The sequence below is a fragment of the Lacerta agilis genome, chromosome 4 (assembly GCF_009819535.1).
Source record: "Lacerta agilis isolate rLacAgi1 chromosome 4, rLacAgi1.pri, whole genome shotgun sequence".
In the NCBI taxonomy this organism is placed as follows: domain Eukaryota; kingdom Metazoa; phylum Chordata; class Lepidosauria; order Squamata; family Lacertidae; genus Lacerta; species Lacerta agilis.
Genome location: NC_046315.1, coordinates 30,534,326 through 30,558,478, shown reverse-complemented (window position 1 = coordinate 30,558,478; position 24,153 = coordinate 30,534,326). Strand labels below are relative to the sequence as shown.

The following is a 24,153-nucleotide window of genomic DNA, read 5'->3' as shown; positions in this document are numbered from 1 at the left end:
CCTTTAAATTGCTGGGGAGAGAGGCGTTGCAGGCAGCCCTATGGTGCTAATTTTTGAGACAACCCGCTTGCAGGTTGCATCTTCTTTCTTCTCTCCATGGTAAGCGTTGCGATCTTTGCCCGTTGACTTTGCACTTGTACTTCCTCTGCTCCCCCAACTCATTTTGCAAGCAAAATTTAATAGGCTCTTCAGCCTGTTAGTGGATGGCTGCGGACTTGGAGGTTTCAAATAGCGTCCCTGTATTCACAGTCCTCTCCTCCCGGGTGCTGCTTTTTTTTTTCCTCTTGCAAACTATCGGTACAGTAGTCGTTGCTGATAACGTAGGTAGACGTTTGAGGTCTAAAAATTTCCCCCTTTGAGGGGAAAATTTGCTGCTTGCTACTCCCCTTAACACCCGGCTATGGGTCACGGGGTTTTTATTTCCTGCCCAACAATTTTTTTCCTTGGCAGGAATTCTGTATCTTTAAGCAAAAGGGTTCCAATTTCCTGCCATGCAGATCCAGTGATAGGAAGAACTTCACTTGTTGAATTTCTGCCTGTCACACAGCTGTTAAATGGTGCTGGAGTCCCGGAGGGGAATAGAGGGAGGAGCAATCCCAATATGCACATAAACCTGTTTTAAAATGCTAGTTCTTAAAACGTTTTGATCCTATAGATTCTGTAAGCTATGTGTGTTGTAAGCTAGTCTATACTGGTAAGGGGGGGGGGGGCAAGAAACTCAATACCTGATAGGGCTGTGCTTTGTCCTTTATTTTTTGACCACTACCACCCCCTCAGCTCTGGAGTGTTCTCAGGATGCTTTTTTTTTGTAGCCTTCCATAGAAAACTTTAAAAATTAATTTAAAATGAAACCCTTCAATGCCATTATTATCTTTTGTAAACTTCATTTACAAAAGAAGTTTAAAAGTAAACATTTGTCGGCTGTTGGCATGTGGTTGTCCTTTCGCAAATACTGTTGAAATTGTATAGTGTTATAATGCTGGTGCATTAGAATACTGTACGTTTCTATATACAGTGGTACCTTGGTTCTCAAACTTAATCCATTCTGGGAGTCTGCTTGACTCCCGAAACTGTTCAAAAACCAAGGCACGGCTTCCGATTGGCTGCAGGAGCTTCCTGCACTCAAGTGGAAGCCGCGGAAGCTGTGTTGGATGTTGACTTCCGAAAAAAGTTCGCAAACCGGAACACTTCCAGGTTTGCTGCGTTCGGAAGCTGATTTGTTTGGCAACTAAGCCATTAGGGAACCAAGGTTTGACTGTATAATACATTAAGAATTCTCTTTTAAGCTGGGTGAAAGCTGATTTTCTAAAGAGCACTGTTTCTCTTGTCCGCCCTTGGGATCTTCATATACTGTACTTTCCCTCAAATATCTTTGTTCCAACCAACTCCACTACAGGTATTTACTCAGAGAATCACAGAGTTGGGTTTGAACCCACAAGCCTGAGATTGAGTCTCATGCTCTACTGACTTGGCAGTCTTTGGTCAAGAGTCTTGAGGCATGATGTGGACCAGCATACTTTATCTATATATTGGTCCTGTGGCGATAATCCTGTGTGTTCCTTTTCAGTGTAAAATTTATTTTCTGCTATTTACATATAAAGGCTATTTTGCTGCAGTTTTCATTTTTAAAGAAACACTGAATTATGACTTAGTAGTGCCATATATCCCCGCCCCCCAGCACACGCAAGAAAATTTAAAAAACAGGCATGGGGGTGGGTGGGTGGGCATGACCTGCTTCACACCCTCCTTGAGTGTTTGTGTGGTTAGAATACGCCCTTGACTTTTGATAATGCTTTTTGTTCATTTGGATGGAAGACAGAGGGATATGAGTGTATGTACAAACCAACCTACTGAACAAAAATAAAAGCAACTTTTGTTGCTCCTCCCACTTTTGTTTCTGGCCCCACCCACCACTGGCATGTGACCCCGGGAAGATAGCTTAGAAGGGTATGTGGCCATTGGGTTGAAATATTTCACTGCTCCAAACTCCAAAGCTAAGTTTTCTCAAAATGGCAGATATTGATATCAGATGGTTAGCTTTGTTGGTTTTTAAGAACTTAAAACCTTCTGTGGTCAGCTGACTGATCCTGCTCTGCCGTAGCAAAGTGAGAGAGCACATACCTTCTGAGAGGCAAACACTTGCCCCACATAAAAAGTTAACAAAATAAAGGTAGTTTTTCTCAGTGCTGTGCTGATTATAGTCTGATCTACACAGGCTGTAAACAAAAAGTTAAAGGGACCCCTGGAATGGAAAGAGAGGATGGGTAAAAATAACTTTCCCTCCAGATATATCATATAGGAGTTTGAGTGCTGGTTGAATTAGTGGGACCTTAACTGAAGATGTGAAGCCTGTCTGCAACAAATGAAAGGCATAATGTGCATGCAATGAACTAATCAAGGGGTAAAAGACTTTGAAATGCTATAACCTAATTAGAACAAAGTAGATTGGAAATGTTCCTTCCTTGTTCCTTGTGGCTTATCCAGAGCCGTAAAGGTTTAGCTAGAAATGCTGCATTTTACTCCAGTTTATTGAGCTGCACAATTTTATTCCTTGTTCACAGGCACTTCAAGAAGTGGATCATGGCCTTATCAGTCAGCTGTTGGTGGACTCGGAGGAAAACCTTAGTTTGTGTACAGAGAAAATTCAAGCCTCCCCTCCATACAACTGGAATACTGACTGGAGCTTTTGGGTAATTTCATGGGTTCTCTCTGTTATGTATAAGTGATCTGTATTCCAAGACAACCTGCATTCTATAACAGTTTGAATAAGCCAACCCCTTCTTTCATCTTGGGGAGATTGTAATGATCACTGTGTGTATCTCTTGACTTGAAGAGAAGTGACCTCACTGATATATTTCATACTGAGTCATTGGCAGCAGCGCTGTAAGGTTGCAAGGCTTGCTTACTGATTTATCTTGTGCATTAACAATCTAGGGTTAGTGGTGAACAGTGAGGTGGCCAAGTTTGGTGATGGTACTAAATTTTTCAGGGTCATTAAAACAAAAAGAGATTGCAAAGAGCTCTAAAAGGGTCTCCAAATTGGCTGTAAAACAGCACATGCAATTCGGCATAAAGTGTAAAGCTGCATATTGGGACAAAAAAAAATTCATTTCACATATATGCTCATGGAACTGGCTGTGACTTACTAGGAACAGCACCTTGTGGTCACAGTAGGTAGCTCAATGAAGATGTCGCTGCAGTGTGCAGCAGCTGTGAAATGGCAAGTTTCATGCTAGGGATCATTAGGAAAGGACTTGAAAATAAAAGTGTCGATATTATAATGCTGTGTCACACAAATCTATGGTGCAGCCGTATATGGAATACAGTGGTATCTCTGGTTGCGGACGGGATCCATTCTGGAGGTCTGGTTGGATCCCGAGGTTTCTGCAACCTGAGGACGACTTCTGCGCATGCGCACAGCACGGTAGAGTGTTTCTGCGCACGCGCACGCAGTGAAACCCGGAAAAATACTTCGGGTTTGCCGCGTTTGCATCCTGAAGTTTATGTAACCAGAGGGTTATGTAACGCGAGGTACTACTGTACTGTGAAAAGTTCTGGCTACCTCGCCTCAAAACGGGTATTGTAAAGCTGGAGAAGGTTCAGAAAAGGGAATCCGAAATGATCAACAGGATGGAGCGATACTCCTATGAGGCAAAGTCAAAGTGTTTGGGACTTCTTAGTTGAGAGAAAAGGTAAGTAACAGGTGACATGGTAGAAGTTTATACAAATATGCGTGGCATGGAGGAAGCGGCTAGAGAAAAGTTTTTCTCCCTCGTAACACCAGAACTTGTGGACATCTATTGAAGCTGAATGGTGGAAGGTTCAAGACAGATAGAAGAAAGTACTTATTCACACAGCACATAGTCAAACTAGGGAACTTGCTCCCACAGGAGGCAGTGATGACTACCAAAGAGAATTAGACAAATTCATGGAAATGAGGTTATCAATAGCTTCTGGCCCTGATGGCTGTGCTTTGCATCCATAGCTGGATACAGTAATGCTTCTGAACTCCACTTGCTGGAGGGGAGAATACACTGATCCTGGTTCCGAGCTTCCCATAGGCATCTGGTTGGCCACTGTGGGAACAGGATGCTGAACTTGATGGACCATCGGCCTGATCCTGCAGGCTCTTCTTATGTTTTTAAGAATGTGGAAGTTTCATAAGGCGTCTCTTGAATACCTTTTTATGCAGACAGGCCTTTGCGGCTGTTGAATTAACTACCGGTAATCACTTTAATAATTATTTGTATTGTTTTTTCAAGGTGTCTTATGTTTTATCATGGTACACCATGGTGATATTTTGTGATACAGTATGGCAGTATAAAAATACTTTTATAAATAAGTAAGTACAATCCAGTGCTGTGCCACTGGGCTTTATTATTATTCAGCAGTTGCAGTTGCTGCTGATTAAGAAACAAAACTACAGTACAAGGTTTAGCAACTGTGATTGGTTTTGTAGGTGTACAAAGCCAGGGAAGTGGTGTCGCTGACCCAGGCTGCGAACCTGGTGAGGCAAATCATAGAACTGTAGAGTTGGGACTTGGAAGGGACCCAGATGTAGGAATCTTCTACCCAATGTGGGGCTCGAACCCTCAACCTTGAGATTAAAGAGTCTCATGCTGTATTGACTAAGCTATGCAGAGGGAGGGAGGGAGGGAGGGAGGGAGGGGGCTTTAACCCTTGCCTCCTAATGCACCCTCAATTTGGGAATGAGGAGGCACACTGGAAAGGGACGATTCTATTCACACCAATAAAAACTTCTAGTCCAAATAGCAGGTGGAAGTGATCTGATTGGAAGCACAGGGAGCAAAGGGTTAAAGTCCAGCCCTCACGTTCCTAGATCCCAGACTAGATTGGCCACTGTACCTGATATTTACACTTAAAAGCTATTCACCCAACTGCTAGTTTTGTGAATGATGTCATGTTTAGTTTGGCCTAAGAAATCATAATTTCTAAGTAGTTTATGTCTACAGGCTAAAAATCTCTCTGTATTAAAAAGCATTCTACCTGTAAACTGTGAAACAGGGGAGTCCGATCACTCGGGCAATGCTACTTGCTCACCTGCTCCAGGCATGGAAGCATTATCTGAGCCATCCTTGATTACAATTTTAAATTATTAATCATACTCTTGGCATAGGAAATTTGAGTCAGAAGTTAAATACCTGAGCTGATGAAGTGAATCAGCTGCTGAGCTGAGATCTTTAGTCGTGTGCTGGATCCTCAGCATCACACAGCATTCCCTCAGCTGGAATCTCCTCACCTAAGATCTACAGATGAAGGGTGCTATACAAATTTAATAAATAAATATTTAAATAAATGGCTAGTAGGGGAAATGTCAAATTTTGCTCCATGGATCTTAAAACCATTCTTTCTTGCTTCTGTGAATTTCTGGTGGAGCCTTGAAGCTCTGAACATTAGGCATCAAACTGTGGCAGCAATCCTAAACGTACTTACAGGTATGAGTAGCCATACTTATGAGGCCCATTGAACACATCAGCCTTTTCTGAGTTGTTCTTCCCTGATAGGCTTACAATTGTGTGATGGGAGAATGAGGCCATGCCCCACCCCTGTTATTGCTTCTTCATTGGCCCTGCCTATTCACCAACCACATGTTGTGTGGGGTGGTCTGAAGTAGAGAGCCTGCTGCAAGTGCCTCTACTTGCAGTTGGGGCATGGCCTCAGTTGGGGCTGCAATCACATGGTGGTTTATTCTGTTTTCACGACTTCTCCCTAACTGTTAAGTTCCACATTATATCTAAGTGTTCACATGACATGAAAGTCTCTTCTGGACCTATAGTGGAATGTAGTGCAAGTTTAGTGCTAATTTGTGTGTTATTTGCTTACAGGGGAAAAAGTTTGCAAATAATATGGAAATGAGTGGTAAACTTGCATTATATTCCACTGTAGTTCTGGAAGTAGATTTTACATCATGAGAGAGCTCAAACATAATATGTGAATGCAGCCTTAGAAGGGTGATAATGCAGGGTTCCGAATCACGGGAGTCTACATTCATATTGTAGCTCCCTACTTCAGACCTTTAAACACGTGAGGACAGGACTAGTAAGAAGACAACAGAGGGCGGGGCCATAAAAGGGCGGAGCCACTGAGTGGGCAGACTTGTGAATGTGGCTCGTGAGTGTTGCCCTCCTCTACACATGTTTATTATCGCATGCAAGTACAGTGCTTGAAAAGAACTACTATGACTGGCTTCTGAGTAAATAAGCATAGGATTTTATAGTTAGTGTGATTTCATTCTAATTAAAAGTGGTTTGGGTTGACACACATCAGACCACATCAACTGTTCTATTCCTTTTTCTTTTTTAAAAAACGCCCCAAAGGGTGGTAAACATGCAAATTTAGAACAAGGAACTGGGATTTAAATTTCATTTCTGTATGCTTGCCAATAGTGATTCTTGAGGCCAACTAGCAGGAAACAGATTTCTGCAGGGAATGTTGTTTTCGGCTAATCTGTATAATGATGTAGAAAGGTAGGACGCAATTGTTAATTAAGCCTTAGTTGTTGGGCTGTGAATATTTCCATGAAGATGTAATTGCACCTCTTGAGACCTTTTTTATTGTGGTTAAACCCAAGTAAGAAGACAGCCTGGATTCTCACAGATTTTCCCCCAGGGCTGTTGGTTTCGAGTCGACTAGATGTTGCTGGGAAACTTTGCTTGTAAATTCACTAATGTTACTTAGAGAGAATCAGTGTAGATTTCCATAATATTATTTTAGCAAAAATATCAAACACCAAAATTCCTTGTAAAATCTTGGAAAGGTTTATCATTGTTAAAGCAGAAAACATTTATGGCAATAAAGGTTGAAGTTGCAAGTCCAAAAGTCCACTTTTCCTTTGGTGGCTTTCATGATGATCAGCTGTTGAGCCTGTCTCTTTTGTAACGTTTCTCTGTTTTTAATGAGTGATTGTAATGTTTATATCTTATAAGCCACCCTGTGTAGTGCATTTACACTAGAAGGGTGCGATAACAATGCCTTAAAATGCTTGTATGCAATAAGAGGCCACAAATTTTCTATTATTAAAATATTTATAAAACAGTTAAATGAGAACACCCATAATGGATGCATTAGTTGAGATCTCTGTATTGTAGGGGGTTGGACTAGATCAGGTTTAGGCAAATTCAGCCCTCCAGATGTTTTGGGACTACAACTCCCATCATCCCTGACCACTGGTCCTGTTAGCTAGAGATGATGGGAGTTGTAGTCCCAAAACATCTGGAGGGCCAAGTTTGCCTATGCCTGGACTAGATGACCCTCAGGATCCCTTCCAACACTATGATTCTATGAAAGGTGAGTTAGTAACTTGTGGATTTTGCCAATCTGGCTTTCACAGTGGGAGACAAAGAGTTCCGTGACAAGTCTATTGTTTCTCCTTAAAAAAAAATAAAAAATTGGAAAGGTGAAGCAGAGTAGCTCTCCTTGTGCTGAGTATGGTTGGTTCATGATGCCCAGTCATTTCACAAAATTCAGCATAGTATGGTAGTCCAAAACATCTGTAGAGCTAGCAGGTTGGGGAAGGCTGCTGTAGGAGACGCATGAGCCAGATCAGGTGGCAACATACCTCACTTAACACATTAAGCACTGTAACCCACTGTAATTGTAGTGCACTGTCATTTTCTGTCATGTTTTGCTGTGCTAATTAGATGTCTCACTAACACATGGCAGGGTTATTCACAGCTGACTGCGACCTGTTCTTGCATCCTGATTCATAACAAACACGTGAATGATATAATTGCTGGCAGCGTGCTCTCAAACGTTTAAAACAGTTGACTTTTAACACCCTGCCAAACAGTGATCTGGCATCTTAGGATAAGCACAGATCTTCCCAAGTGTACTCCTGGTCATATAGTTAAGGGAGCTGTGAAAACAACAACAAAACCGTACCTCTAAACCCACCGGACCATGTTTCTAAACGTTGGCATGCTTGCTACAACATACACCTCAGCCCCATACAATGGAATATTCTCCCAGTGGATTTGATGCTGATTCGCCCTTTGAGGATATACTCTTCTTTTCAAGGTAGGTTGTATCAGACTTTCCAAGATTACTTAGTTTAAAAAAATCAAAAGACCTTAGGGTTTATCTGTGGCTAGTTTTTTTTGTGCATGGGTCTTTTTGTTTGTAGGCGGAAAAGCCTAAATTAATCCAAGCTTCCACCTATTAATGAAGTGGCATAGATGCAGTTTTAGCACCTCAACAAGAATTAAGTTGAAGAGTATACGATAGAAGAATTTTAAACTTATTAGATACTTGTTATGAGTCTGACTGGATTGAACCATTAGTTATATCTGGTTTGTGTGTCCCCTATTCAGACTGTTTTTTTAACAGTGTTGTATGTCTAGCTGCTGCTCTTGTTTGTTTTTCCTAGCAAGCATTATACGAAAGCTGAAGGGCACGCATCCTATTAGTTCAGTTGGGTTTTTTTTGGTCACATTGTCTTCTAGTCCAGTGTTTACTTTGAGACAAGAGTAACCAATATCTTGTGGGAGAAGATGAAGGGAGGCACAGAACACACTAAGGCCTCATCTACAATATATATTTAAAGCATTATACCACTTTAAACAGCCATGGCTTCTCTTAATGAATCCTGAAAACTAATTAAGGATGCTGAGAGTTGCTAGGAGACCCTTACTCACAGAGCTGCTATATTCAGAAATCCCTGGGTAAATGTAAAGGGACCCCTGTTAGGTCCAGTCACGGACGACTCTGAGGTTGTGGTGCTCATCTTGCTTTACTGGCCGAGGGAGCCGGCGTTTGTCCACAGACAGCTTCCAGGTCATGTGGCCAGCATGACTAAGCCGCTTCTGGCGAACCAGAGCAGCGCACGGAAACACTGTTTACATTCCCGCCAGAGCGGTACCTATTTATCCACTTGCATTTTTGACGTGCTTTCGAACTGCTAGGTTGGCAGGAGCAGGGACTGAGCAACGGGAGCTCACCCCGTCGCGGGGATTCAAACTGCCAACCTTCTGATTGGCAAGCCCTAGGCTCAGTGGTTTAGACCACAGCACCACTCGCGTCCCTGCTCTGGGCATATAAAGGACTAATAGCTGCAGAAGGCTTATATTTCTGTGGTTTAATGGGAATACAAAAGGATGGGCAATAACATATTTCTCACAATACATTTACAGTACATGGCTCAATAATCCAGAGGAAGTCATTTCCCCAAAAGCAAGCATATCATGGGTACAGGAGAATCTTGCACAAATGCTGCTCATTGGCTTCTGCTGGGTCTGTTCTGATCCCTAGTATATCTGTTTCTCTCTGCCAATTAGCAGGACATTGGAGAGAGCTCACCTCTGAATGTTATGTGTCTTGTGATTTAATTCCCATCCTAAAGCTGCAAGATGTCAGCCAGACAGTATTCACAAGCTCATCAGGAGTATTCTTGCCTCTGTTGTGCCAGAGGCCAAACTTTCCATGGTCTGTTAATACAGAGATATGCTGGTTCTCTTAAAACAGTTTTTCTCATATATATAATCCCCTTAATTCCTGCTATATAAACCATGGTGAAAATAAAGCCAAGAAAACTAAAGCAGTTGTTTTAGATTCAGTTCAGATAATACTCATACATAAAAGCGTCAACAACAAAATCAACCACTCCTAAGTATTTAAGAGTTTTATGCTGCCAGGCAACGATTAAAAACATCTTAAATGTGGCTTCTTTGTAGTTTTGCTTTTGCTTTTAAGCATGTTTGAGCATATGATCTCAATTAAATGTTAAAAATAATTGCTTCAGTACTGTATAGGCAGTTGGCATAATTTGAGTTGGTTTTATTTTCACCGTAGCGTCTGTACTTGGCATGAATAGGTAGCCCATTGGCCTGCAAAATATAAGTGCACAGCTTTTTAAGTTGTTGTGTGTCATGTGGTTATTGTTTCTGTATAACAAGTGAAGGAAATTTTTAAAAGTTCAAGCCTGACTTAAAGTGAGTGTAGGAAACAACATTTTTTAGTCTTAAATAACTAGGGGTTGGTTTTTTTTTTTGGCTTGCAATAATTTTTTTTTTGAAGCATTTCCCTTAAAAAAACTAATTTATGAGAAACAGAAACCTTATTTCTTCAGAGCTAGAGAAGCTTTGTGAAAATCATGGTGCAAATTATGAGGGTGGTGGAAGCAAGGAGATTCTGTACGTGATTAGATCACAGCGGAAGTATGATCTGTTATAACACCAGTGCTGCCAGTGTGGAGCACTGGGTATTGAGGCATATATGAGTCATGTTAAAAACACTATTTTCAGATGCCTTCTATCACCTTCCCAATCAGGAGGGAAGTGATTGTTAAGTATTTACAAATGTGGTTAAGAGTCAAAATACGGATAAGGCAGGATGCAGATTTATTGAAAAGCTCCTTTACGTGTCTGTGTGTGTTCATCCATACTTTGGTTTGGGAGGCTGTTGAAGGATTCCCTTACTTATCTGGAAGAACTAGTTTCTGGGATTTACTTGAGTAACTGAACCTTATACAAAATACATATGTGGCCTGGTACTCTTTGGCACTCAGCATTATATGAAAAAAACAGCTAACATATGAAAAAATATACAGTATATCTCAAGCAAGGTATATAAGGCTCCAGAAATGTACAGTGGTGCCTCGCAAGACGAAATTAATTCGTTTTGCGAGTGCTGTCGTATAGCGAAAATTTCGTCTTGCGAAGCACCAACGGGGGAAGAGCAGTTTGACGGGGGGGGGGGGGATCGCAAAAAACTTTCGTCTTGCGAGGCAAGCCCATTGAGAAATTCATCTTGCGAGACAGCCTTCCGCTAGCGAATGCCTTTCGTCTAACGAGTTTTTCGTCTAGCGAGGCATTCGTCTAGCGGGGTACCACTGTATTTCCTTTTTCTACCAAAGAAAAGTTGTGTCCTCCATCATGGAGGGCATGTGTTGCGGTGAGATCACCGTAAATTGCCTCCCTGTTGTGGGGCAGGACCGTTTGGATGGCCACAATACCCCATTGGTTGCCCCTCTGTTGCTGGGGCAGAAATTTGGCTGGTTAGGGTGGCTATTGGCTGCTGAGGGACTATTTAAGCTGCTGCACGTCGCTGGAGAGCTTCTCTTTCTTGCGACATGCAGCGGATCAGCCGCCCTCCTCTCCCTATATTTAGGGTTGTTCTTTTAGCCTTGCTATGTCTGTCTAGGGGGGTCATCTGTTTTGGAGCAGGGGCCCGGTAGGAATTTTGTCATTTGGCTGATTGGCTGGTGCCACTTCATTTTTGCCTACCATGTAGCAAATCATCACAACTTTGTAAGGTTGGCGGTTAGGCATTTGGTTCAATGTTTTGGGGAGGAGACGTGGTTGGCTGTGCCTGCCCCTCCATTGCTGCTGCTAGGGAATCCCATTAAAGGAATCCAGGGGGCTCGCCTTGCCTTTGTCCGAACCCTGTCAAGGGGCTAGGGCCACGCAGAGCCCCTGGAAGCATCTGGGGTGAGCTGTAAGAACAAAGCCAGCTTCTCGCTCCCCCAGGATGCTTTCCCTTACTGACACATGGTGGTGCCCAATGTCAGTCCTGTTCCTGCCACCGTGCAGGTTCATGTAGTCTGGAACCAATGCTTAAGCAACCACTCACTTGCTGTAATCAATAAGTTGTGGCCAAAATTAATGCCAAAAACCTTAAACTAAAATTTGTGTCTATTGTGTCTTCATTTGGGGGTGGTTTTGGGGGTCTTCACACGCAACTGCCTTGACAGGTATAGTCAGATACAGTGTTAGAAACTGATATTTGAAAGCTAGGAGCTAAATGGCACCTTAAACCCAGGTTATGGGTGCAACAACAGAATGTCCAGATGCACTTTTACTGCATTATTGTATGTTATTTTCACTTACATTTTCATTTTTATGCAGTTTTATGCTCTTTTGTAAATAAGGGTTGGCTGGAGAACTGTATTTCAAAATTTGCACATTTTGAAGGATGGCTGCCTTTCAGTTCTCACATGGATTCAGGAAGTGGGACTTTGATAAATTTGGCTTTAAATGCAAACTGAATCAAATTTCTCCCCCATCCCTAAGCAGCAGTCACCTGGCCTCCTCCTCTACTCCCCATAACATCAACCTCTGGAAAAGGTTATAAGTGACAGTTATGGTTTCTCACCACCACCAAGCCAACAGACTACCCATCTCTTCACAGTGGCTCCAAGAGGCAGAAAGGAGAGAGGGAGCCTGCTGTTTTGGCAATATTTTCTTATTACAGTACCATAGAGCTTGGGGAATGGGAAGATGTTCTAATTCCTCTTCTACTGTTCCTTCTCTATATCCTCTACTCTGAGAGCTGTCATAGCAAGAGGCTATGAAGCTGTGTCAGCCACAGTAGTTGTGGTGCCATGAGGATTTTGGCAAATTATGGTAGTGCCCTGTCCTTGTAAGCCAATAATTCTTAACAGGAACCATATTTGGAACTGAGGAAGAGTTAGCAGCACTGGCTCTGCCCATTCAGCTCTCATGTGAGCGAAGGTGCAGGCAACATTACTTTTATTTCTTACTTGTTAGCTGTGAACAGCATCTTATTTTCCCATTATCCACATAAGCTGTTTACTCCTACGGTCAACCTACACATTATGTTTAATGCAGCTATGTTTCATCTTTTTCTTAAATTCAGTACAGATGTGTGTATGTGTATGGCCCATTGTTACTGGGATTGTGCATTGGGAAGGAAGAGTTCACTCCCATTGGTAAGAAAGTATGTTTGAGCACAGTGCGCCACAGTCCTAATATTGTTCCAGTCATACAAATTCCCTGTTTGTGTTGACAATCCCAGAAGGGGGAAACAAAAATCTAGTCAAGTGAATTTGCTTTGGGACATGATTGAAAAATTAAGTGTGAATGCACCTTTTAAAATTCCAGGAGCATACTGGTCCTTTCCTGACATCCTACCTTCTTTGTAATTGAACTGACTGATTGGATTGGTATGCAGATTTTAAGATCTTTGCATGATGGAGAATTCTTAAAAGAGCGGAGTGTTGATTTCTGTCTTGATAAGCAAGATGTTGAGCTGTTGCACGGATGAAAAGAAACTAGATGAAATTGTTATGAAACATTTATTGACTGGCAAGGATTTATTTATTAAGAGATTTTTAAACCTCCTCCCACAGCAGTCTCAAGGCTGTTAAAATTTTTGTTACACACCACCCCAATCTCAGAGTTGTGTGACATTCCAGGTGTGCTTACCCAGGGTTTGTGTTTGCTTCTGGAAATGAGGCGCAGCACAGACTCTTGTGTCTTTATGATATATGGTTTATTTACACACATACACAACCTGAGTCTATGATGGAAGGGTTCTCAACATTACACTCCCAAGAGGGTCTTGCTTCTCCCATAGGCATAGCCCTGGATTCAAACAGACATCTGCCATGGCTGGGCCTGCCTGCAGCTTTTCTTCAGCTTGTAGATCACATAACTCATTTGTCACATCACGGCTCTGAACCCTAAACGTAACCTAAAGTTGGCTTCATCTCTTGAAGAAGAGGAGCCTCACCCATTTGATGTCACACACAGAGTTCCTTTGATCCTCTGTAGTCTTCTTAATGGCCCACCAGCCCAGGCAATTTCCTCACAATGAAGTCAGCCAGCTTAATTAACCTTTCAACACTTGGCTTAATTAAAGGATTAGCAGTGTCTAGCACACATCTTAATGCACAGGGTCTGGCTTAACACACCTAGTCTTAACACTCTAAGCATTGATTAAATTCTAACACCTACTGGACCCAGATCACATGACTGGACATGATTTGAAAGAAATACGTTCTCTCCCAAGCCCACATCCGCATCAGAAATGACAAAGGAGGCCATGTACCCATCCTCTTAATTTGTCATGAAATTGGAAGATACATGGAGACACTTTTTTGTAGAAACATTAAGAGGTATATATTTCTTGCAGTGGACATGCCAAAAATTCATGGAGGTTATTTGTATTGGTACAAATGATAAAGCCCCACACTACTACTGTTCTGGATTTGTCTAAAATTCTTCTAAAAATGTTTCGGATCTTCTAAACCTTTGGAAACCTTTATATTGTGGGGTTATCTTTTCTGCAGTTGCCTGGTTCCATACATCTTTATGCCACAAATATATTTTCAGGCATTCTGCTCTGGATAGAGTAGCAGCTGCCAGCAGCCATATTGCCATTTCTTTAGATTGTAATCTTTGAGATTTATCAGATTGATCATTGGGGCTGGGAACATTGCAGAGCACACTAGTGTAACTGTTTAGTAGAATACCACCCATCCTTTTTTCTTCCTATATCTGACTGTGTGTTGTGTGGGCATTTTTTTTTAATGTGTCTATGATTCTGTGACTTGGAGCCAAGGTTTCTAAGATACTCTGCAATGTGACCCTGAATGGTTTGTTTCTCTTGTATCTGATGAAGTAATATCATTCTCTTAACTACTACTGTGTTTAGTTAATCTGAATCTTAACAAAAATGATTATTGATGTAGTGTCATGTAGCATGAATGTTTCTGAAAATTAGTTTCTTTGATTCTACTGGGAATGTTTTCCTAGTCTGATTGAAGGCAAAAAAATCTCACCTGCCCAAACACTGCACAGTTAATCTGATTTTTTCCCCAAAATCTTTCTCCTTCAGCCTCTACAAGTAACAGGGGGGCTGAGCCAAAGACTGGGACATAATCACACTAATGCCCAGGCCTCTGTCTGCCATTAGCCCTCTGGAAGAGTGCCCTCTGCTTAGGAGACTATCATCTCCAGAGCAGCTCAGGGGAAATGAAGAGGAACAGAAAATGCATGTAAGTAGAACACATAGGCCTGATTCTTCTAAAGCTTGAAGAATAGAGATGTTTCAGTTCAGCTGATTCTCATCTGGATGTACAGCTGGCTCCAGCAAAAAACAAAACAAAACAAAACAAAACAAAACATTTTATCTGAGGTGAAGTTGAAGCTCTTTTTTAAAATGGTGGATCTGTGACGGCTCATTCACACACCTTGATACTGTGGTCACGAAATGACGACCGTGCATATATTAAGAGGGTGGTGTATATGTGTGCATCAGCAATATCTTTGCACATTTAACGACACTTATTTTCTAGACTAAACAGTACTAAATTTGGTAAAAGAGCCACATGACCTATGGAAGTTAAGTATCTTAAACTTTCTTTCTTGAATGAGAGATGGAAGGAGAGTAAGCAAGTCAGTAGCTCTGCTTCCTGTGCTAGGGCTCTCTGGGTTTAGGTGCTGATTCTGAGAGGAGTAAAACGCACCTGCAAACAATGCAGAGTGGCCACACTTCTGTAGAATATTTATGTTAAGAAAAGGTAATAGGAAAGCTGCAGCATGTGTGAGAGATAAAGCAGTCGTGAGCTGTGTTCACATGTAATAATAAACCATGGCTTGGTATTATGAGGATGAGCCACAAGGGGCCTTGGGCTCATGCTCTCCCCTTCCTCCACCAGCAGAGCCGTACTTAGGGGTTGGCAAAACTGCCCTTCACAGGAACACACACACACAAACACACCTCTCAGATTTGGGGTGTACAGCATATAGGTGTTGTGGTGAGATAAAACATGGAAGAAGCTTCCTGCCCTTGCGGTAAAATGATTTTTCTTTGCAGAGGGCGCCAATGCAACTCCTTGCCAAGGGCACAAGGGACCCTAAGTATGCCTCTGTCCACCATCACAGTGGCAAGGAGGAGTTTGGAAACTAAATGCTGCTTTGTGGTGATGTCTGAACCCAGACAAACTACAGTTAGTCTTAACTTTGATGAGTAGAAGCAAGCCAGCTTCAAACAATAGCTTATGAAGGTGACATATATTTACAATTAACCACACTTTGCTGTTCAGGCATAACACTAAACCATGGTTAATGTGAACCAGTAGTGGAAGCTTCCAATTTAATGGCTGCACTGGAAGGGGCTTGGGGGGCGCTTGTGCAAGGCCTGGAGTCAAACTAGATTTGATGCAGGAGATTGTCCGTGGAGAGAACCATAGAGCACATGCTTTGCACCCAGAAGGTCACAAGCTTAAACCTTAGCATCTTAGGTGGCGGGTGATGTGAAAGACACCTGTTTCAGAGCTGCTAGAGCAGGAACGACTGTCCGAAACCATTGGAGATGTTGTTGGACGGGGATGATAGGAAATGCAATCCAACAACATATGGAGGGCCCTGGGTTCTAGAGCTGCTGCCAGTCAGCAGTGGACAGCAACTAGCATTCAAAGTCATAGTGCCTCTGAAAGCAGACATAGAACATAGCCATTCTTCTACAGTGGTACCTCGGGTTACAGATGCTTCAGGTTACAGATGTTTCAGGTTACAGACGCTTCAGGTTACAGACTCCGCTAACCCAGAAATAGTACCTCGGGTTAAGAACGTTGCTTCAGGATGAGAACAGAAATCACACAGCGGCAGTGGGAGGCCCCTTTAGCTAACCTGGTACCTCAGGTTAAGAACAGCACCTCAGGTTAAGAACAGTTTCAGGTTAAGAACGGACCTCCAGAACGAATTAAGTTCTTAACCCAAGGTACCACTGTAATCTCTACCTCTTGTGGGAGTGGATGCTATAGTCCCAGCTAAGTGCTGTATGAAGAAGTTACGGTTCCTTTTGCTGTTTTCCTGACTTTAATTGCTTTAATTCCAACTGAAGCGGAGTATCTTAATTGTCCTTCCACCACAAACATGCCTTTTGTACTAAAATATCATTATGCCTGGAAAAAGCAGCATGTGGATTATGCTGAAGAATACAAGACACAAGAAAAAAAATATTTATTTAAGATCCTACACATTCCACTGCGTTTTCCACTATTTTAAGCTATACTGTATATGTTTTCTCTTTGTCTTGGACATTGTATCTTCTGCTTAGAAACAATTGCATTTTTGGTAGTCTTTGTTCAGTTTATGGAAAAACAGTCATAGATTTATATACCTGCAAGCTGTTTGTAGATGAGGCCTGGTGTGATTTAGCAGTGCTGAGGCTCAAGAGATTTAGTTTGTGCAGGTTTAGCTTTGAAAAGACTCTCCTGAAGTGCTGCTTTTTAGCAGTGTTGCTTTGGCCTGAGTATTATGATAATCTAAGCGTGCTTGCAGAAGTTTTTTGTTTACCCAGGGGCAACTGCGGTGAATCAGCTTGCTAGTGGAGAAATCCTCTTTGATGTTCCAAAGGGTGCTTAAAGAACTCCAAAATGATGTATATCTCACATGATGACCTGCAAGAATGAACAGAACACATGTGGCATCTATATTAATCCTCTGCACTATTAAACACAGAAGAAAATTCGTAGGGACAGGCCAGTGTTTGCCACTTATTCTGTGAGATTTCTGGCTGAATCTATTAAAGCAGGGTGGGTGGGATTTGTGGCCCTCCAGATATTGAACCTCAGTTCCCATCAGTCCTAGCCAGCAGGTTCCTAAGGTGAGAGATGATGGTAATTTCAGTCCAGCACCATCAATAGGGCCACAGGTTCTCCACTTCTACATTGAAGATGTTGGGTGGAATTCAAAGTAGCTGTTAGAAGATTGATCCATCAGTGCAAGTATTTCTGCTTGGCTGTTTGGAACACTCTCCCCCCCCCCAAAAAAACATGCTGTTCTAGGTGTTCTGCTGACACACACATCCCAAGCTGATTTGCCGGGGGGGGGAGGGGGAGGGAAAGCCTTATTGCACTAGTGGGACTTGCTGTGCTGGTTTCTAACAGCACAACTATTTAGTTGAATCTGGCCCATCATTTTGCACCAATATTTTGAAACAGTTCAGCTTAAGGAAGTGGTGGGGGAAGAACTAGGTAAAAGGTAAAGCTGGAGTGGTGGATCCAGAACTGGGCCATACTCTTTAGACCATTTTGAAAGCAAGGTGAGGACCACCCGCCTGTTAATTACGGATGTCGTATGAATCATGTGATGCCAGGTGACTCTTAAGTTCAAAGCCATGGTAGCAGGCGCAGGCACATCGCCAATGTTTGTTCTAAAGTCCCACATCTCTGAGATCAGAGGTAAACCTCTGCTTTTTCTTTTATATTAAAAAATCACTAGTAGAAGCTTATCTTAATTGGATATAAGTCTTTGCCAGTTGCCTTTTAAAGAGGAGGTAGAGGCTTTTTGTACCTGCTGCCTTTTTTCTTGTTTGCATCTTCTAAAAAAACTAGGCAGAGGCTTATTTCCGATATTAGCACTGTGGTCTCACGGTGCCAAGACTAGAGATATGAGTTCCCTTATCTCTTACTTTAGCACTTTGTGCTTATGGAAATAGTATATCTCAGTGCCTGGTGTCATACGTTATCTCGTGACTGGCAGCTGGGTGCAGTTTGCCCAGAATGGCCTTGCAGGTCAAATCCAGAGGCCTAGTGAGGTCTTTGGGCCAGAGCTTCCCCATACTAGGGCACAAGAAAGGGAAGGACACTAGTTAGGTCCTCATGGAATGTCATTTTCTGCCAGGGGCTGGGCCTGCTGCTTCCAGAATCCCAAGTGAGGTACTAACTTGCACATGCTATTTCTACCATGCTATTTCTATGACCTCTTCTTATGCTACCTTGGAAATGTGGGAGTTGCTACAGCACAGCTCCTTTCCACACCTTGGAAACAGTCTGAGATGTCCTGAGCCACAGGAGGAGTCTTTATCTCACACCCACATTCTGTGGCTTTATCTCACACCCACATCTCAGCCTTTTGCACGTTTCTACAGATGGAAGGCTGTCAGGATTCCAATAGCAGAGTACAGCTGCTTTTGCATTTTGCATTAATATCTATGATACATTCAGACTGCTGTATTTCATAAGTGCTCATTGCACAATGAGATGATAACAGTAATTTCATTTTGTGTTGTCTGTGGGTATGGAATGCAAACTCCATGTACAACTTCCTGGCTGGGATTCAGGAGGCTTCACAACTACAGGAGGGTTTCTGCCAGATCAAGGGAAGGCTGGAGACTGGGTTGTGCTTAAGGTGACAGTGCATGGTTAATTCACTGGGTGTGGACACTGTACAGTTGCGTTAATTCTGACACTTGTTTTTCTGCGAGGCTTTCATAATAATAAAACACAAAAATCCTTATTTTCTTGAACCTTCTCTTTTTGCAGATCTCAAGCTCCACTTACAAATATAGGAACGAGGAATTTAAGAGACAATTCTCGCACCTGCCAGATTTGGAAAGGCTTGTAGTAGGTAAGAGGGAAACGTTTCATCCTATGAGTGGAGCTACAAGCTGCATTTTTATATTTAAAGCAAATTTGAACCTTGTAACTTGGAAATGTATTGCCAAAATTACTGAATGCTTTGTTGTGATAAAAATGAAACAACTTAAAGGACACTTCCCTTGAGCCACACTTTCTGAAATAATAATAATAATAATAATAATAATAATAATAATAATAATTTTTATTTATACCGTGCCCATCGGGCTGGGTCTCCAGTATGTAAACTGAAACCCAGCCGTTCTTTGAAATTCACACTTTTCAGAATTTTGCAATGCAGTTCCCCAGTCAGGTAATATGCATAAAATGCACATGCTAGGGTAAAGTGTGTATAAAAATGTCTACAACGATGGTTTATATTAGGAGAAATTGCTTTGCAAAAATGCATGTATCTGGTAAAATTGAATACAGAAATGTGTATATGGTATTAGGAAGAATTAGCACTGAAGTGCTGGTGAATTTTCATGAAGACTTCTTTAAAAAAATGGGAACTTAACTGATGTTAAGACTGGAAAAATGAGAAAAGGAGAGAAACCAAAATTGACATATTTGCCCATCCCTAGCCTTGGATCTCTGGACCTTGCCATAATGTTGAAACATTTTCAAGAAGTTCAAACAGCAGATTAAGAAGAGATCTTTGGGGGGACAGGCGGCTTCTAGTTCATTTGTACTTGCAGAACATCTTCTTGCTAATTTCATTTCATTTGTGCCTTCCTTGCTTGCCTTTAATTTCTCTGTGCTTGAACAGCGCTGACATTTTGCTCTTTAATCTTCTGGATGTATTTGCCTTTTGTTCTCAGAATGTTCAACAAGGCCCTGCCCATTCATTTCAGCCCTTTGCAAATCCTCCATATCTCCCTTGTGTATTTTGCACAGCTTTCAGATGCGCCTGTGACACAAGCTAACTTGATCTCATTTTTAAAATATCCTTACTGAAACATTATCTGAAGCTTTAAAATAGCCCATATCCAATAGAGAATTAGTATGATCTGCAGTAAACAAGTCCACTTTATTCTAAAATTCCAAGCTGCTGTTTGCACTGGTGTAGGAAAGAAAGAAAGCAATTTGGCTCTTTGTGTGAGGCATACTTTCCATATGACAACCATTCTGAATCTGAAGAGTAAACAGCCGGATTAGGTATGGGCTGCATTGAATGCAAGTTTGGCTAGTCAAGGACAGTGCAAAGTCATAGTATTGTATTCAAAGGAAATGTTATCATTCATTAAAATGTTTCCTACTCTGACCTTAAAGTTTTACTGTATTGCACCCTACAGCAGTTTCAACCGTTGTTCTCCAATATGTGACGCGAAGTCAGAAACTATTACATATGATAAAAAACGGAGCAAAACCTTTTAAAGAATAAAGAATGAGAGGAGAGGGCCAAAAGCTCAGGTCTCCATGACACCACGCCCTCTGTCCTTGAGGCCTTCCTTCTTACTCCTAGAAGTTGAAGCTTTGTTGTTGTTCAGTCATTCAGTCGTGTCCGACTCTTCGTGACCCCATGGACCAGAGCACGCCAGGCACGCCTATCCTTCACTGCCTCTCGCAGTTTGGCCAAACTCATGTTAGTAGCTTCGAGAACACTGTCCAACCATCTCATCCTCTGTCGTCCCCTTCTCCTTATGCCCTCCATCTTTCCCAACATCAGGGTCTTTTCTAGGGAGTCTTCTCTTCTCATGAGGTGGCCAAAGTACTGGAGCCTCAACTTCAGGATCTGTCCTTCTAGTGAGCACTCAGGGCTGATTTCTTTGAGAATGGATAGGTTTGATCTTCTTGCAGTCCATGGGACTCTCAAGAGTCTCCTCCAGTTGAACCTTAAGCCAGCTAAAACAGATGCTGTGAATAAGAAAGCTGATTACCCTGGATGGTGGTGTTCAACCAATCCTTGATGGAATTGCACTCGCCCTGAAAGACCAAGTTTGCAGCTTGGGTGTGCAGCCCCCAGATGGTGGGGGGTGCAGCTGCTTTTTATCAGCTTCAGTTTGTTTGCCATGAACCTATTAAGAGACAATTATTCATGCAATAGAGATTGCCAGGCTAGACTACTCCAAAGCTTTCTACATGGGGTTGCATTTGATGATAGTTCAGAAGTTACAACTGGTACAGAATGCAGCTGTCTAGCTATTGGTTGGGGCCAATTGTGCTGGTTACCAGTGTGTTTCTGGGCCCAATTCAAAGTGCTGGTGGTGACATAAAAGTCCTAAATGGTTGGGACCAGGTAGGTAGGTAGGTTTATTTCGACCATGTGGCCCATATCACATCGCAAAACACATTCATCGTAATACACACAGAGTAAAACAATTTAACAAATTTAAACAATACAGTATGAAACCAATTTTAAAACAGCCCATTTAAACCCTTCCATCTAAGTCAAACTGAGATCTGGGTAAAAAAAAAAATCCATTAAAATTAATTTATCACCTATTTTATCGCCCCAATAATAGGTCTTAATTATTTTCTGCATTGTCATAAATGGGAAGAGAACCAGTCCTCTTCTTTGTAAATAGCACATTAGTCAAAAACCTAGCGACCATATGGGTTTCTATTCGGTTCCTCGTCATTTAATAAGTAAATTAATTTAGCATCCTGAGTTCCATCTTGGGTTAGGACCAGGTTATATTATGTGCATACACATTAGCCTACTCATACCCTCATACTACTCAGAGGTGCCTGTGAAATAGGGTTGCCATATTTTAAAAAGAAAAAAAAACCAGGGCACCTCAAAAGTTGTTGAGGTATTTTTTAGGGAAACCCCAAAGTTGTTGACAAAGCACCACATTTCAGAAATTCCCAAGGATGTCATCTCTACCTTTGAAATCCAGGAAAATCCAGACGTATGGCAGGCCTATTGTAAAAACTATTAGGCTTGCAAGCACATAGAACACTGTCTTTTCTGCGGTGGTTGCCCAGTTTTGGAATTCTGCTCTGAGCGATGTTTGTTGTTGTTGTTGTTCAGGTCGTTCAGTCGTGTCCGACTCTTCGTGACCCCATGGACCAGAGCACGCCAGGCACGCCTATCCTTCACTGCCTCCCGCAGTTTGGCCAAACTCATGTTAGTAGCTTCGAGAACACTGTCCAACCATCTCATCCTCTGTCATCCCCTTCTCCTTGTGCCTCCATCTTTCCCAACATCAGGGTCTTTTCCAGGGAGTCTTCTCTTCTCATGAGGTGGCCAAAGTACTGGAGCCTCAACTTCAGGATCTGTCCTTCTAGTGAGCACTGAGGGCCGATTTCCTTGAGAATGGATAGGTTTGATCTTCTTGCAGTCCATGGGACTCTCAAGAGTCTCCTCCAGCACCATAATTCAAAAGCATCAATTCTTCGGCCATCAGCCTTCTTGATGGTCCAGCTCTCACTTCCGTACATTACTACTGGGAAAACCATAGCTTTAACTATACGGACCTTTGTCGGCAAGGTGATGTCTTTGCTTTTTAAGATGCTGTCTAGGTTTGTCATTGCCTTTCTCCCAAGAAGCTGGCGTCTTCTAATTTCGTGACTGCTGTCACCATCTGCAGTGATCATGGAACCCAAGAAAGTGAAATCTCTCACTGCCTCCATTTCTTCCCCCTCAATTTGCCAGGAGGTGATGGGACCAGTGGCCATGATCTTAGTTTTTTTGGATGTTGAGCTTCAGACCATATTTTGCGCTTTCCTCTTTCACCCTCATTAAAAGGTTCTTCAATTCTTCCTCACTTTCTGCCATCAAGGTTGTATCATCAGCATATCTGAGGTTGTTGATATTTTTTCCAGCAATCTTAATTCCGGTTTGGGATTCGTTCAGCCCAGCCTTTCGCATGGTGAATTCTGCATATAAGTTAAATAAGCAGGGAGACAATATACAGCCTTGTCGTACTCCTTTCCCAATTTTGAACCAATCAGTTATTCCATATCCAGTTCTAACTGTAGCTTCTTGTCCCACATAGAGATTTCTCAGGAGACGGATGAGGTGATCAGGCACTCCCATTTCTTTAAGAACTTGACATGAGCGATGTTAGGCAGGCCTTTAACAACTTTTAAACAGCAACCCCCCCCCCTTTTAAATCATGCCCTTTTGAGGTCAACATTTGATGCTGAATTAAAAGGGCTACTTGCTCTGTGCTAGTTTTGTATTCTATTTTGGATGTAATTGGCTTTCAATGCTTGTAGTGCTTCGTTTGTATATGCTTATTGATTTATAAACTGATTTGTTAGGCAATTTGGCCTTGAGAAGCGGTATAGAAGCTTTTAAAATAGATAAATAAATTAAAATGCATAGTGTTTGGAAATAATTATTCCTCGATGAGAGAAGCACTGTGTGCATAGGGAGAAAGCCTGTCCCGCTCACAGCTAGTGTATTTGACGGAGAGGCTCAATTTATTAACACAGTCTTTGAGTCCTAATCCCTGAAAGTTTTTGTTTTAGCTGTTCAGATGGCCAGGTCCCAGTGATAGGGAAGCACTCTATTTTGGAACAGATGGTGGCAAAAATGTGTCTTTTTTGGTTAGCAGTAGATACTGATGCAGATTTATTCATAAGATTCCACTTTTAGGGCTCAAGTGCAGTTTGAAGTCTGAGCAATTTGTAAAATGGGCAGGGCGATCTGAGCTGCAAGAAGCAAGCCTGATTTATGCTGGGGTATATTATGCCCAGTGGTGGAGCTTCATTGTCTGGCACTGCGGGGCAGAGAGCAGGCAGGGGCGTGGCTGGCGCATGTCCCGGGGGCATGCCGTGCATCCTGGGGGTGTGGCATACCGTCCACGGGGGTGTGGTGCACATCCCAGGGCGTGGTGCATGTCCTGGGGGCATAGTGCACCGCCTGCGGGGGCGGTGCGCTCCCCCCGCCCTCCTCTTCCTCTGCCAGTGATTATGGCTGTGTAACTTACCCCCTGAAGGACAGGGGCTACTGATAGCTGAGGTGGCCTGAGCCTGGCGGAGGGAAAACAAGCCATTAAAATAGAATTTGACTTACATCACTCTTTTTTGCCAGTGTCACTTCTTCTGGGTGACCGAGCTGAACAGAGGTTGCATTG

The 24,153-nt window shown here is 42.4% G+C and overlaps 1 protein-coding gene across 1 annotated transcript in view; it reads left to right on the top strand.

The window, feature by feature from the left end:
• The first annotated feature begins 6 nt into the window (after positions 1 to 6).
• Positions 7 to 24,153, top strand: part of GRAMD1C (GRAM domain containing 1C) — a 60,039-nt gene continuing 35,892 nt past the window's right edge. The window contains 3 exon segments of the mRNA XM_033146550.1: positions 7 to 99; positions 2,562 to 2,690; positions 19,031 to 19,115. Coding sequence (XP_033002441.1) covers positions 97 to 99; positions 2,562 to 2,690; positions 19,031 to 19,115 — 217 coding nt within the window. The 5' untranslated portion in view covers positions 7 to 96.